The sequence below is a fragment of the Hemiscyllium ocellatum genome, chromosome 13, assembly GCF_020745735.1.
Source record: "Hemiscyllium ocellatum isolate sHemOce1 chromosome 13, sHemOce1.pat.X.cur, whole genome shotgun sequence".
In the NCBI taxonomy this organism is placed as follows: Eukaryota; Metazoa; Chordata; class Chondrichthyes; order Orectolobiformes; family Hemiscylliidae; genus Hemiscyllium; species Hemiscyllium ocellatum.
This window is the reverse complement of record NC_083413.1, coordinates 14772351-14788911: the sequence shown is the minus strand read 5'-3', so window position 1 is coordinate 14788911 and position 16561 is coordinate 14772351. Positions and strand designations below refer to the sequence as shown.

The 16561-nt window shown below is 41.8% G+C and overlaps 1 protein-coding gene across 5 annotated transcripts in view; it reads right to left on the bottom strand.

The window, feature by feature from the left end:
- LOC132821781 (mediator of RNA polymerase II transcription subunit 12-like protein) overlaps positions 1–16561 on the bottom strand; it is a 604412-nt gene that overhangs the window by 12714 nt on the left and 575137 nt on the right. The window contains exon 44 of one of the 5 annotated variants that reach the window (XM_060834554.1): positions 9855–10088. The exons of 3 other annotated variants lie outside the window; for them this stretch is intronic. In XM_060834554.1, the coding sequence (XP_060690537.1) occupies positions 10050–10088 (39 nt within the window). In that variant the 3' untranslated portion in view covers positions 9855–10049. Of the gene's footprint in view, positions 1–9854; positions 10112–16561 lie in introns of those variants that run through there. One more of the 5 variants, XM_060834555.1, reaches the window with a different exon arrangement.

Below are 16561 nucleotides of genomic sequence, written 5' to 3'. Positions count from 1 at the left end.
TCCTTCAGGGAAGGGAACTGTCATCCTTATCTGGTCTGACTTATTAGTGACTCCAGACCTACAGCAATGTTGTTAACTCTTAATTCTTAATAATTAGGATAATGGCAATAAATGCTGGTCTCCCAATGATGCCCACGTACTAATAAATTAAAAAAAAGATTATGTTGAAGTTATATAAGACACTAATTGGACCGCAGATGGGATATTATGTCAATTCTGAGTAACGCACTTTAGGAAAGATGTGAACACATTGGACAGTGTGCAGATGAGGTTTACAAGCACATTCCAGGGATGTGACATGCCAAATTGAGGATAGACTGCAGAAGTCAGGAAGGTTTGCCTTGGAGAGAAGGCTAAGATGAGTTTTGATAGAAATTTTCCAAACCATGATGGGCATCGATAGATTGGTTAGGGAGAAGCTCGGAAAGGGATCGAGAACTAGGGAGCACAGTTTTAAAGTGTTTTGCAAAAGAAGAGAAAGCTCTCTCGCTCAGCGAATAGTTAGGGGCTGGAATGGACTAGGTGAAAGTGTGGTGGTGATAGGTCCAATTCGGAAATTCAAGGGGTTTTTGGATGATGATTTAAGTAGGAGCTAAATTAAGACTTGTGGAAGATTGGCAACAAGTCAAAATCCGTTGCCGACATGATGGGTCAAATGGAGTCCATCACCGTAACAATTCTGTGATTCGATGGCCAGAAACTACACCTTTTATTTGGAGGCAGGGAGACAAAATGAAGGAGAAATTCTAACTCATTTAATCTCAGCTGCTCCTTGTTTCAGTGCAAGTCAGGAGAAAGGATTCTAGGAACTAGGGCAGGTCAGCTAATAGTGCCACAGTCCATGTCTTCAGTGAGCGCTCTGGCACTATTAATTGAGATCACCACCGATGGAACAAGATGGGCTGTAAACGGGAATATAATTCAATGCAACTATTGTTGGTTCAGGCAAAATTCACTTCTCACTACCTCTTATGCCAATCCTGTTTTTGCCTAATATTCCAAGTTGATGGCACTGGGATGAAGGAATGTTCCCTCTCCCCAACCCCGGAGGAAGGAAAGGATTCATACAAAAACTATTGACAAGCCTATGGAGGTTTTATCCCCAGCCAGATCCGAACTGTACATAAGTAACTCAGAGTTTCCAGTATGGAAAACAAAACGTGAAAGATGAAGAATCTGGGCACTCACAAAATGAGAGAGAGCCAGGGATAATGTTGCAAAGGCTGAAACTGTACAGAGCCTACAGCACAATTACACACAACACTAATCTTAAAACCCACACACTGAGATAGTACAAGAGACCAATCACCTCTTATTATAGCCACCACTCCTTCCCCACAGCCTTGCAAATTTTAACCCTTGACAAGTATTTGCTTTTGGAAGTTATTATTGCATCTTATTTTGTCTCTCTCGTAAAGGGTAAAAGCTACTAATCTCATCCAAGTCCTTTCACTAACAGCCCATAATTTTTGCTACTGATTTCCCCATCACTAGACATAATTTCTCGGTACTTATTTCATCAGAACCCATCTAAATCTTGAACAAAGTTTGTCAAACCTCCCCCCAAAGCTCTCTGCTTTAAGGACATAAGACTAGTTTATCTGGTCTCTCTGAATGAGATTCCCTCAAAAGTTAAGAAATGCAATCTTACCAAATCATTTTCACTTCTTTTTCTTTTCTAGTTTCAGGAGCTAGCCTCAGTTAGGTTGTAATCTTATCACACTGAAGTTCCCTCTCTTGTTCTCTTGTTTATCAGTCACCCCAAAACTTTCACTCTACCCACTCCATCTCCCTACAGCAACTCTGCACCTTGTTTCTCTTTTTGAATTAATTTATTATTGTCACATGTACCTAAGTACAGTGAAATGTTTTGTTTTGCGTGTTGCATAGGCAGACCATAGCAAACAAAGATGATAGGGTGACTGAACAGAGTGAGGAATGCAAAGCTATGGCCACAAAGAAGGAGCACAAAAAGCAAGATCAACATTAGATTTGAAATTTGAGACGTCCATTCAGAAGTCTAATAACAGCAGGAAAGAAGCTGTTCTTGAGTCTGTTGGTATATATGTTCAAGCTTCTGTATCTTTCACCTGACGGAAGACATCAGAAGAGATTATGACTGGAGCGGGAGGGATTTTTGATTATGTTGGTTGTCTTCCCGAGGCAGCGGGAAGGACAGATGGAGTCAGTGGATGGAAGGTTGGCTTGCATGATGGTCTAGGCTGTGTTCACAACTCTCTGTAGTTGCTTATGGCCCTGGGCAGAGCAATTGCCATAATAAGCCGTGACTCATCCAGGTATGAATGCTTTGTATGGCGCATTTGTAAAAGTTGGTGAGAGTCCTTATGGACATACTGAACTTCTCTAGGCTCCTGAGGAAGAACAGGCATTGTTGTGCATACTTGACCATCATATTAACGTGGATGGTCCAGGACAGAGATTGTTGATAATCGTCACTCCTAGGAACTTGACGCTCTCGATCCTCTCCACCTCAGCTCGGTTGATGTAGATAGGGGCGTGCCCTCCACCTTACTTCGTGAACTTAATGATCAGCTCTTTAGTTTTGCTGACATTCAGGGAGAGATTATCATTGCAACATGACACTAAGCACAAAATTGTTTTCCTGGATTCTGTCACATCATTGTTTGATATCCAGCCGACAATGATAGTGCATCAGCAAACCCGCAGATGAAGTTCGAATGAAGTTTGGCCACACAGTCATGAGTGTACAAGGAGTACTGAAGGGAGCTGAGTATGCAACTTGCAGGGTGCCGGTGTTGAGGATTGTAACGGAGGAAGCGCTGTTACCCAATCTTCGCTGATTTAGGTCAGTGGGTCAGGAAGTCAAGGATTCAGTTGCAGAGGGTGGAGCAGAGACTTAGGTCTCTAATTTTGGAGATTATCTGGTTGGGATTACAGTGGTGGTGGACACAGTGGTAGAGTCTGTCATCTACAAGATGCATTATTGTAACTCACCAAGGATCCTCTGACAGCAACTTCCACACCCGCAACTTTAAGCAACTAGAAGGACATTGCAGCAAATAAATGGGATCATCATCAACTAGAAGCTCCCCAATGAGCCACATATGATCCTGTTTGAAACTATATGTCTGTTTCCTCATTGTTGCTGGATTGAAATCCCAAAACCCCTTCTCAAACAGCAATGTGGGTCTTGCAACAGTCCAAGGACTATAGCAGATCAAGAAGAAAAGTCACTACCACCTTCATCAAGAACAGGCAATAAACAGCCAGCAATGTCCATGTCCCATGAACAAATTAATAAAAACTGCATTGAAGGGCTGTTAATGAGGTGATCAATCATCCCCAGGTTGACTCTCTCAATTATTTTCTGTGTTATTGGAAAATGACATTGCTCTTCTTTAAAAAAAGCTAGGACGCGTCGACACAGACTTAGAATTAGAGGGGGTCAATTCAGAACAGAAATGTGGAGACATTTCTTCAGCCAGAGGGTGGTGGGCCTGTGGAATTCATTGCCACGGAGTGCAGTGGAGGCCGGGATGCTAAATGTCTTCAAGGCCGAGATTAATAGATTCTTGTTGTCTCGAGGAATTAAGGGCTACAGGGAGAACGCTGGTAAGTGGAGTTGAAATGCCCATCAGCCATGATTGAATGGCGGAGTGGACTCGATGGGCCAAATGGCCTTACTTCCACTCCTATGTCTTATGGTCTTATGCTTGAACTTAACCAGTGGTTCATCCGGACTGGGAAAATTAACAAAGCCTCTTCCTAATTCCTGCAGCATTAGTGTCCTCTGCACCACGTGTTAAATCAATCCTCCACTTGATGAGCTTTGTAAGAATACAATTGTTTCATTAGAAAAATAGCAACAAACTGCGCTACACAAGTCAGATTTGAACCTAAAATGGGTTACATTATTTGACATCAGTGTAGATGGTCGATGTTACAAATACCCTCACTGTCTCTCTGACTGCAGTGCTGTATGGAACAATGGAAAGGAAGCATTGCCATTCTTGATAGCTGTCCTTGGACCCCTATGTCACGTGAGGTACAGCAGCAGCATTCCTGTCTCTGAGTCACGGCTTCAAAATCCCAATCCAGAGAACACATTGAAACCAGGTGTGCAGGTCAATCTTGAAGATATTGCACACCTCTTTCACAGCAGTCTAATGCACTTGGCCTGAACTCAATGTCAGGCCTGCATAAGGGATCTCATCCCAGAGAACAGAGAATCACATTAGCATTACAGCACAGAGGGGAGCCATTCAATCCATTGTGCCTGATTCTATTATTTTGTTTTAACTGTCTACCTTTTCTCTTGGGTATTGTGGGGTTGTCTGCATACAGAAACACTCATGCATATGGTCATCAATTGAGGACAGCATCACGTTTAACAGTGACCCATCCTTTGGGAACTACCATCACCTATGTACATGAGAGCTGGATTCAGAAATCTTAACCCTGACATGTCCTAAAAGGGGAAATGGATGAAACCAAGGCATACATGGAGCATGAATAACCACTGTGGTCATACTTATCAAAGGCAGGTCTGACAAATCAGAGTAGAGTTTCATTAGCTAAAGGTTTTTTTAAATATAAGACATATAAATCAAACAGAGTTGCTTGGTGCACAGTTCCACTGCACACACCCCTGGTTTCAAAGTAGACAATTGGCAACAATTATTAAGTTGGTGTCAGATGGAGAGGGTTATGTTATTGGGGCTAGTGACAGACATCGAGCTACCTCTGAGGTAAGTTAAGTTCACAGCTGGCCTGTTTTGATAAATAAAGATGAAACACAGCTATCGCTGCGCAGGAACTCTGCTCCCTCAAGGCTGTACTGTAAGTATTACATCACCCTGGAGATCTACTTTTAAACTGAGATTCAGTCACAGCAAATACCAGAAGTTTGGAGACTCTTATTAAAATAATAAATCATAAAAATAATCTATTTTTAATGCACAAAATATTCCAGTGACTAAATGGTGAAGACTTGTGAAATATAGAACAGGAATAGAATAGTTTAGCAATTTACTCATTTCATAGAATCTTGAAACCATTACTTTCTGCCAACTACCCAGGCACAGCAAGGAGTTGGAAAGGAACTGAAATATTCAGTCCAAATTTTGAACATGAAAATAAACGAAAATGTCATGCAAGGTCACTCGTGGCACTGGTCAGACTGCAGTTGGAATATTCTGAGCACATTAGGTCTCCTTTCCTAAGCAAAGGCATCCTGGCATTGGAAGCAGTCCAGAGAACGTTCTCTCGGTTGAATCTGGGTATGGAAGGATTTTCTAATGAGGAGAGCATGAGTAAGCTGGGCCTATACTTACTGGAGCTTAGAAGAATGAGAGAAGACCTCATTTAAACATACAAGATTGTTAGAGTGTTTGACCTCTAGGTTTCAGGGTCTCACAATCATTTGAAGGGGTGCACACAAAGACTAGTGTGTTGATGCATTCCCAGCACTAGCTTCAGACTTTCCAAATTGCTTGCTGGCAGAGATGTTAGAAGTACACACTGACGAAAAAAGAATTAGAGAGAAGGACAGAGTGGTTACGGAGTAGCTGTTTCCCCTTGACAGAGTAGCTGCGGAGTGGCTGTTTCCCCTTGACAGAGTAGCTGCGGAGTGTTGTTTCCCCTTGACAGAGTAGATACAGCGTGGTTGTTTCCCCTCGACAGAATAGATGTGGAGTGTTGTTTCTCCTTTTGGGAGAATCTCAGACTCAGAATAAGGAGTCACACATTTAGATAGAGATGGGGAGGAATTTTTTTCTCTCAGAGGGCAGTGAATCTGCGAAATCCTTTACAGCAGAGGATTATTGAGTCTGGGTTAATAAGTGTATTGAAGGCCGAGATAGACAGGCAATGAATAAAGGGTTATGGGGAAAAGTAGGGAAATGGAGTTGGAAATTCATCAGATAAGCTGTGATCTCATGGAATGGTGAGACAGACTCAGTGGGCTGAATGGCTATGTTTGCTCCTGTGCCTAATGATCTTGTTCCTAATCGACACGTGTTAATTGCCCCTGCTGTTCTTCAGCAGTATCTGATCCTTCCTGGCCACGGTGTTTAAGCTATGGGTCCATGCAGAACGACCGAGAATAAAAATCAAGTCAGTGATCTGTGATTTGACAGGGAACACATGTGGAGTACGAGTCCAGAATTAAAAGTGGAAAAAGACTTGACAAATATGGCCTACATTAGACCTGGCTAATCCTTTATTGAATCTATTCTCTCAAGCCACCTACTGTCAACTGCTTTGCAAACTGTGATCGCAGAAATTCCAGGGGTCATTAAGTCACTATCTTCTGTTCACCGCCATGCATCCCAAAATTGCTACACACCATCTATCTCTGACTGATACACCAGCAAACTATTTAAACTGCTGAAAAGTTTTGGAACATAGTTTCTGTAACAATAACACTATTTTCCACTGGGTGCTGTGCCAAGAACGAAGGTCTATAGACAGCTTTGTTTCTATTCAGTTCTGGGATGAGGACGTTGCTGGTTAGGCCAGCATTTATTGTCCATCTCCAATTGTCCAGGGGGCAGTTAAGAGTCAAGCACACTGATGTGGTTCTGGAGTTACATGTAGGGCCATTTCCTTCATTAAAGGACAGTAATGAATCAGTTGGGTTTTTCCTGACAATCGACAATAGTTTCCGGGTCATTATTAAGTTGCCGACTGCGGGGTTTCCCGTCAGTTTTAAAGAGAACTGAGCAATGGGATCATTATTATAATCAGCAGGTGACTGTCCATTAAGTTTGACAGTTGATGCTCTCAACAACACTGCTAATTGATAGCAGAAACTGCTTTGTACATTGGGTGCATAAAGTAAAGACCGTAAAACTGAAGAGCAGAAATAGGCCATTCTGTCCACTGCTGCCTCACAGCATTAGGGACCTGGATTCGAATCCAGCCTCGGGTGACTGTCCTTAAGACATTTGCACATTGTCCCCCTGCCTGCGTGGGTTTCCTCCTGGTGCTCCAGTTTCCTCCAATGGTCCAAAGATGTGGAAGGTAGGCAGATTGGCCATGCTAAATGACCCATAGTGTCCAGGGATGTGCAGGCTAGATGGATTAGCCATGAGAAACGTGGGGTTACAAGGTTAGAGTGGGGAGTGGTGGATAGATCTGAGAAGGCAGGCTTTTTGGAAGGTTGGTGCAGATTCGATGGGCTGAACAGCCTCTATCTACATTGTAGGGATTCTATGTTGAACAATAAAGGAATTAAGGGATATGGTGAGAGCGCAGGTAAGTGGAGCTGAGTCCATGAAAAGATCAGACATGATCTTATTGAATGGCGGAGCAGGCTCGAAGGGCCGGACGGCTTACTCCTGCTCCGAGTTCTTAGATTCCATGAGTCTGCACCACCATTTAATGAGATCCACTTAACCATGAGCTGAACGATGGGTTCAAGAACTCAACTCTGATAAAGTGAGGTCAAAAAAAGCAAAGTACACCTAAGAGAAATGACCTATGCCTGAAATATCCTGTGCCATATACCAATTAAGCGATATAATAATGCTAAAGAATTTCCACAATCTTTTTCCCCAATACTTCTTCAGATAAATTGACTTTTAGATAATAATTGCAGTAAACGTGCCATCAAATATGAAGTCGTTTAGTAGAAAGTACCTGAGGATATCACAGAGGGAGCATTTGACCTTATAACTAATACTCTAGTCCATTCTAGAGACGTCCTGTGGGGCATCAAATTGGACCCATTGTTCTGTATTTCTCATCCAGATCAACCCTGTTCATTTGACCTCTTCTACAGGAGATGTGAGGGGCAAGTTTTTTGTTTACACAGAGTGTGATAAGAGTCTGGAACCTGCTGCCAGGGGTGGTGGAGGAGATAGGTCCAATACGGGTGTTAAAGGGACTTTCAGAAAGCACATGAATATGCAAGGAAATAGAAGGCTATCGACCAAGGCCAAGCACAAGGGATGAGTTTAATTTGCTGTCATGTTAGGCACAACATCATGGGCTGAAGGGCCTGTTCGTGTGCTGTGCTGCTCCACATTCTATGACCCAGTTACGCGCCATCTTCGAGAATTCCTTCCTTAAAACTGTCCTCACTTCTAACTCCTACTCTCAGGCCCTTCTAAAATACTCATCTCTTTCACCAAGCGTTTGGTCAACAGCTCCTAACATCACATCGTCTGTGACTCACCTTCCACTTTAATCTGATCGAAAGGCCCTAAGAGGCTCTCCGTTAACTACATGTGCATAAACACATGCCGGTGTGGTTGCATTGTGTCAGAGTCGCAGGGTGCAGCTTTGAAAACGGAATAAGTAAATGAAGCACAAGAACGCAAAGAGCTCTACAATGTGAGTTAATACTCACAATCAGCTCATGCTGTTGTAAACATTATACAGAAAAGGAATTGGACAATCACGCCTTTATTGTCATGGTTCAATTTGATTTCATCAAAAGGTTTCTTTTCATACCTTTACCTGAAAAGACTCATCAAGCTCAGCCTTGGAAATTTCATTTAACTCTCAACGTTCACAGACCTTTGGGGCTAATTCCTACACGTCTTCATATGAACATACGCTTTCTGTCATCACCCTGAATCATCGAGGTTTATATTTATGATTACGTTCCTCTTGTTGTTCCTTCATACCCACCCCCACCCCAGTGTAGATAGACTTTAAGCTTTTACCCTTTCAATCCTTTTAAGCTAAAAACCATCTTGAAATTACCTCCCAAAACTCAATGGAATACACTCAAAGCTCAAGTAATCTGTCCACATGATTTAAGCATCTAAACCTCTGTATTCTACTGAAATGGTTTCACAAATCTCTCACTGTGATGACCAACATGCTTTCTGTTGTGTAAGGGACTCCACACAGCCTTTTAATTATGTAATGGAACTGCACCCCAGTAGATATAAATAGTACCGTATGGGCAGAGTTGGTTAGATCGATAGAAGATGGAAGATGGCTAGAGATCAGAGGATGGTCTCTTAATAAGTTAGTAGTAAGATTAGAACCGTATGTCTTCTTGTAGAATAACATTTAGTGTGAATATGCAATAAATGGAGTTTAAAAGAGGAATGTGGAAGCAGATCTTGAATTTAACTTCTCTAGTCCCATTGTCTTGAACTCAAACTCATGGATGTGGATATAAAACCACACAACCAGATCAGCTGCTTAGAATATCATGGCAGCAGTGAAGTCTCAGGTTAAGAAACAGACTTGGATTTAGACCTTATTGTCACGTGTACTCAAGGCCAGGAATACACGAGTACACGGAGAAGTGCACTGAAGAGAATAACTCAACAAAATGTTTTCAAAAAAATCATCTTTAAGAACAACTAGAAGCTAGAAGAGCCACATTGCTGAACAGTAGCTGCAAAGGAGATATATCTGAACAGAAACCTCCTGTAGAGAAATCACCAAAAATAACCGAGTCAATAAAAGCCTCTCCCAGCCAGTAGGAAGAGAAACAAGCATTTATACAATAGATAAGAAGCAGTGACAGCAGTTAAAAGCTCACTAGCAGCCCAGGGGGTTAATCCTGATTAAGCATACATGGTGGAGAATCAAATTAGATTCAAGCAGATTCAATCCCTTCAAGGAAAAGCTCAAGAAGCTACAATGGGAAATGGAATTTGGACAGCAATTTAGCAGCTTCTAGACTATTTACTGAATGTAAAGTCACCGATAAAGTTAGGATGATTCTTCAGAAACAGGTTTAAAGTAAATTGATTAAAAGAATTGGGCATCAAAATCATCTCTTGGAATTTGAAGTTCTTTATTGTTTTGACAGTTTGCATAAGAAACATAAATTTTACTCCACAACCAAGACATTGTCAATTTTAATTAAAACAAGTCATTAACGTAAATGAAAAAGGGTACAATCCGATCACGTGATATCGAATTCAGTGCAAAAATACTGCAGACGCAGTCAAAATTGGTGCAAATGACATCAGAGAAATCATCTTTGATACTGTCAAAACAAACCAATGAGTCTGAATGATTGAAGCTATTTTGAGGAAGATTTCTACGCACAGAGGTTTTAGAAACCCTTCAGGCAGCTTGGAAAATAAATATCTTCATTCATCTCTTCGAAGACGCCATATTGGTAACTTTACCTTGAAAACAGCATTTAGAACAGCTGAAATGTTAACAGCATTTAACTTTAGTACAACAGAAAGGATTCAACAACATAAGAACTTGCAGCATGAGCTAGCAAGTCAGCCCCCTCAGCTTACTCCACCATTCAATGACCTTATTTTGGTCTCAATGCGACCTTCTTGTCCCACTCTTCAATACATTACTAATTAAAAATCTATCTATCTTCTTTATTTCTTCAGTACCCCTGCATCGATCACACTCCGGTATTGTGAATTCCACAGCCTAAGTCTGGAGACCTTGCCTTCTCCTTGACCAGTGTGTCCTGACCTTAAACTCATGAACATGTGTGATGTTGCTCCTTTACAAAGGTTGTGTTGTCCTTGGTTTTTTTGTCAGGAGGTTGTAAAAACACTGGTTCTGAGAAGTCTGGGATTGGATGTGTTCTAGGGCCAATTTGATCACAGCTAACAGATACTGCCTCAGGAAAAAGGCTTTCATGTTCTTTTAAGAAAACTTGTACAATGAAACAGCAGTGGCCAGTTCTCCCAGCTCAGCTTTTCTCTGGTTTGGTTTGGTTTTTGGCAGTCTATTCACTGAAAGCAGGCAGTTGTGAAGCTACTCGACCCAAAGCAGCAGGTCCATGCTGATCCTCCTCTCTCTCTCTCTCTCTCTCTCTCTGACCTCTCTCCTGTAAGACCCTGTGTTTGATTTTACCTTTTTGTGTCAAGGGGTGTTTATGGGGATTGTTGCAAGTATTTGGAACAGCATCATTAAGTTGGGTTAATCTGTTGGGTTTTCAGATAGGTTAAGTTATTTGGTATTCTGTTCTCTTTTTGTTTGTGTTTCATTGAGTAAATTTGTAAATAAATTCTGCTTTGCTTAAAACTAAGGGGTCTGGCTGGCTACATCTGTCCTAGAATATCCGTGTTACACCTGTATAAAACAACTGGCAAAGTTAGGGTATGGGCTACTTACTTGAAATGCTTTGAGGGGGGGTCTAGCCTGGTCCTTGACAGATTGGGGGCTCTTTGCAGGATTTGTTCTATGGTTCTGACTTGGGATGAGGGTTGTTGGACTCAGAGGCAGTGAGTGGTAGGTGTTATTACCTTTTGTTTTGGGTGTTGAATTTGGTTGGTTTAAACACTGCTTGGGATAGCAATGGCTCGTTCGGTCACCAAGAGCTTTCTGGGGGTGGAAGAAGTGACTTTGGGGTTTTTTTCAAAAGGTGAATAAGGACAAGCTGCTGCAATTAAGGACAAGGTGGAGTAGGAGCTGCCTTCTTCTGTGAGAAAAGGAGATACAATTACAGCAATAGTTCAGCATTTACATTTGCTGGAAGTACCATCAGAATCTTTAGAGATGGCTAAAATTCAATTGAAAATGAAGCAGCTTGAGTTAGAGGCAGAAGACAAGGAACTATGATTAAAAGCAGAGGAAAGAGAAAAAAAGAATGAATCACTTTAGCAGAACAAACAGAAAAAGAGAAAGAAAGAGAGAAGAGAGAAAAATGGAAAGAGAGGAAAGGAAGAAAGAGAGGGAGTTTGAACTACAGAAATTGGCACTTAGGTAAGAAATCTAGGTCCTGATGAAGGGCTTTTGCCCGAAACGTCGATTTTCCTGCTCCTTGGATGCTGCCTGACCTGCTGTGCTTTTCCAGCACCACTCTAATCTAGACTTAGATAAGAAAGTCAGCTTAAAAGGATGGAGATGAAGGCTAAAGATAAGCTTAGTGAGGAACAGAGTGAGGATGAACAAGCCCTTGGTAGCCAAAGGCCAGGTGAGAAACTGTTAAAATATATTCAAGTATTGTCTAAATTTGATGTCAAGGATGTGGAAGCTTTTTCATCTCATTTGAAAAGGTGGCTAAACAAATGCAGTGGCCAGTCACATTGTGGGTTTTGTTGATTCAAACGAAGTTTATGGGTAGAGTGAGCGAGGTATTCACATCATTATCAGAGGAGTTATCTGGGGCATATGATCACCATCTGTAAGTGCATATGAGCTTGTGCCAGAAAGCCTACAGTCAATGCTTCAGGAATCTAAGAAGGGACCCTGGTCAACCCTACACTGAGTCTGAAAGGATCAAACCAGGTAATTTTTGTTGGTGGATAAGGGCATTAAACATAGAGCAAAGCTACGACATTCTCAGATGATTATTTTGGAGGAGTTCAAAAAGTCACTTCCTGAAGTAGTGAGAACTCATGCTGAAGAGCAGAGAATTAAAAAGGCAAGATTAGCAGCTGATGATTATGAGTTAGCACATAAATCAAAGTTTGGCTTCCAAAGTCATTTTCAATCTGAGAGGGATAGAAATGGAAGGAAAGAGAAATCCTTGCATGGAAAGGGAAAGGTAGATCTTGGTAAAGATCATAAGGATAACTTACAATAGGGTAAAAAGGACATCCTTGAAAGGGAAAGAGAAGTTATAAAGCTCCGGTGTTTTCACTGCAACAAAGTAGGCCACATGAAATCACAGTGTTGGGAAGCCAGATGTAGAAAAAGAGGATAAGCCAGTGAATTTTGTTGGCGTAGTAATGGAAAGCACAGTGGAGGCTGGAAAGTTGCACCAGAATGTACAACCTGGTTGGAGGTTGGTTAAGGAGGAGGAGCAGCCAGATATTCTTAAACCATATACCTGCAAAGGTAAAGTTTACTCACATAGGCCAGAAGCAGCAGATAAAAAGGTCACAATATGAAGAGATACAGGATCCTCTCAATCTGAGATGTTGGAAGATGAGGAGATATGTACTTCTGAAGGACTTTTTCCAGAAAAGGTGCTAGTAACGGGAATTCACGGTCAGACAAGAAGTGCTCAATTATTTAAAGTGACATTAGAGTGTCAAGTGATGATTGGCGAAGTCGTGGTAAGAGTACTGGACAAACTACTCATGTGTCCTTGCTAATGATATAACTGGTTCACAGGTAGGACTGCTGCCTACTGTGGCTGAAAACCCAAGTGGTAACTCAGGCAACTGAACTATTGCAGAACACATCTCCTGGGATTTTTCCTGACTGCGTGGGAATGAGGTTGCAAAGTCACCAGTTGAAACAGGAGAGATCAAAGAGTACAGATATGAAAGTTGAAGTGAAATTAGCATAGACCCTGTTTGATCAGCTGGTTGACACAAAACAGGAGCAGGTAGATGACAAAGCAGACATCTTTAGCTCAGATAAATTAACTGGGTTACAACAGAAAGATGAAAATGTAAAGCAATTTGTATACAAAGGCATACACAGAAAAAAAAATCCATATGTATCCCTGAATGTTACTATCTTAAAGATCATGTCTTAATGAGGAAATGGAGACCATCACATTTTCAGGCAGAAGTTCATCAAGTCGCACTGTCAGTGGGTTGTGGAAAGGGGGTTTTGTAAGTAATGCATGAGCTATTTCTAAGGGGTCATTTAGGATTGCGGAAAAACTCAAGCTAAAACACAGAAGTATTTTTACTGGCCTGGACTGCACAAGGATGTAGTTGAATTTTGCCAGACATGCCATACATGTTAGGTAATTGGAAAATCACAGGCAGCAATAAAACCTGCACCTTTAATACCTATTCCAGCATCTGAGAAACATTTTACAAGAGTTTTAATTGATTATTTAGGACTCCTACCTTAAACAAAAAGTGATAATCAGTATTTGTTAACAATAATGGATGTGTCTCCTAGATCTCCAGGTGCTTTTCCATTAAACAATATCGCAGCAAAAAGGATAATAGAGGAATTACTCAAGTATTTCACTAGGTACAGACTACCCATAGAGATACAATCAGATCAAGGGTCGAAATTTACATCAAAATTATTGGAGGTGGTCATGGACAGTTCAGGAATAAAACAATTCACATCTACTGCGTATCATCTCGAGTCGCAGAGAGCACTGGAAAGGTGGCATCAGACATTAAAGACCATGTTGAAGGCTTCTAATCAAGACTAGCCAGATGATTGAGATAAGGGAATTCCATTTGTACATTTTGTGATCAGGGTTTAGAAAAGATTTACAAGAATGTTGCCAGGGTTGGAGGATCTGAGCTACAGGGAGAGGCTGAACAGGCTGGGACTGTTTTCCCTAGAGTGTCGGAGGCTGAGGGGTGACCTTATAGAGGTTTACAAAATTATGAGGGGCATGGATGGAGTAAATAGACAAAGTCTTTTCCCTTGGGTCAGGGAGTCCAGAACTAGAGGGCATAGGTTTAGAGTGAGAGAGGAAAGATATAAAAGAGACCTAAGGGGAAACTTTTTCACGCAGAGGGTGAAACGTGTATGGAATGAGCTACCAGAGATGTGGTGGAGGCTGGTACAGTTGCAACACTTAAGAGGCATTTGGATGGGTATATGAATAGGAAGGGTTTGGAGGGATATGGGCCGGGTGCTGGCAGGTGGGACTAGATTGGGTTGGGATATCTGGTCAGCATGGACGGGTTGGACCTAAGGGTCTGTTTCCATGCTGCACATCTCTATGACTCTAAATGAATTGACTAAATTCAGTCCATTCAAATTCGTTTTTGGGCATGAAGTGAGAGGACCGCTAAAATTGATTAAGGAGAAATTCAAAGTCAGAATTCAGAGACCACTATTTGGACTATGTGCAAACTTTTCGCCAACAATTAAATTGAGCAGAGGAGTTGGCTAGACAGCAGTATCACAGCACACAAGAAATCGAAAACTCGCAATTTTGCCTTTGGGGATAAGATGTTAGTGTTACTTTTGGTTTAGTAGACCTTATCAAATTGAAAGGAAATTGAGTGAGGTGAACTATTTGATGAGGACTCCATACAGTAATAAATCTCAGTGTGTTATGTGAATACGCTCAAAAGATATTTTGACAGGGAAGGAAAGACAAAGGAGACTGTATTATTGATTGCAACACAGAGGGGAGAACCAAGTTCACAGGTGACACAGTGGCTTAGTAGTTAGCACTGCTGCCTCACAGCATTAGGGACATAGGTTCGATTCCAGCCTTGGGTGACTGTCTGTGTGGAGTTTGCACATTCTCACTCATTTCTGCGTGGGCTTCCTCTGGGTACTCTGGTTTCTTCCCACAATCCAAAGATGTGCAGTTCAGGTGAACTGGCCATGCTAAATTGCCCATAGTGTCCAGGGATGTGTAGGTTAGGTGCATTAGTTAGGATAATACGGTAGGGGAATGGGTCTGGGTGGGATACTCTTCGGAATCAGTATGGACTTGTTGGGCCAAATGGCTATTTCCACATTGTAGGGATTCTATGATTCGGAATTGGACATTGCTCAAATTAAGTTGGACAATGAAGAAGTTGTCAAAAATTGGGATAAATTACTGAACTACCTTTTAGACGAAATTCAAAATGACCTGAAAGAGTTATTACTATCACATGGGCAGGTATGTGAAAATAAGCTGGGAAGTATTAACCTAATTATACATGGTGTAAATATAAGAGATGCTGTTCTGATTAAGCAAAGTCCTTCCAAGTTGGCACAGGTTCAAAAGGAGATTGAACGCATGCTGCAAGACAACATAATCTAAGTGAGTTACAGTGACTGGAGCTCACCCAGAGTAATGGTGCTAAAATCAAATGGTACGCAACGGTTATGTGTGGACTATCGCAAAGTCAGTGCAGTTCCAAAGACTGATACATATCGGAGTTCATGTTTGGAACACTATGTTGAAAAGCTGGGACAAGAAACTTATACTTCTAAGTTAGACTTGCTCAGAGGATACTGGCAGGCACTTTTGTCAGAAAGAGCAGAGGCAATTTTTGGCTTTTGCAACACCAAATGGATTGTATTAGTTAAAAGCCTTGTCATTTGGTATTAAAAAAATGCACCAGTCACATTTCAGCGACTACCCAATAAGGTAATTGCTGGATTACTGAATTGTGTCGTATATATTGATGACGTGGTGATTCTTAGTCACGCATGGAAAAAAACATTTACAACATGTATCAGGATTGTTTGACAGACTTCAGAAGGAAGGCTTGATGATACACCTGGCTAAAAGTGAATTTGCCAAAGCCCAAGTCACCTTCCTGGACCATGTTATTGAACACGGACAAACGGGCCACAGGACACAAAAACAAACTTAATTGGGGAGTTTCCCATGCCATTGGCAAAAAGAGCACAGGCGGCACGGTGGCACAGTGGTTAGCACTGCTGCCTCACAGCGCCAGAGATCCAGGTTCAGTTCCCACCTCAGGCGACTGACTGTGTGGAGTTTGCACATTCTCCCAGTATCTGAGTGGGTTTTCTCCGGGTGCTTCGGTTTCCTCCCACAGTCCAAAGATGTGCGGGTCATGATAAATTGCCCGTAGTCTTAGGTAAGGGGTAAATGTAGGGGTATGGGTGGGTTGCGCTTCGGCGGGTCGGTGTGGACTTGTTGGGCTGAAGGGCCTGTTTCCACACTGTAAGTAATCTAATCTACTCCAGTCCCAGGGATTTTATCGAAAATTTGTACAAATTTTGGCAGTGTGGCAGCTTCACTCATGATTTGCTACAGCAAGGCAAGAAGGTTCAGCGG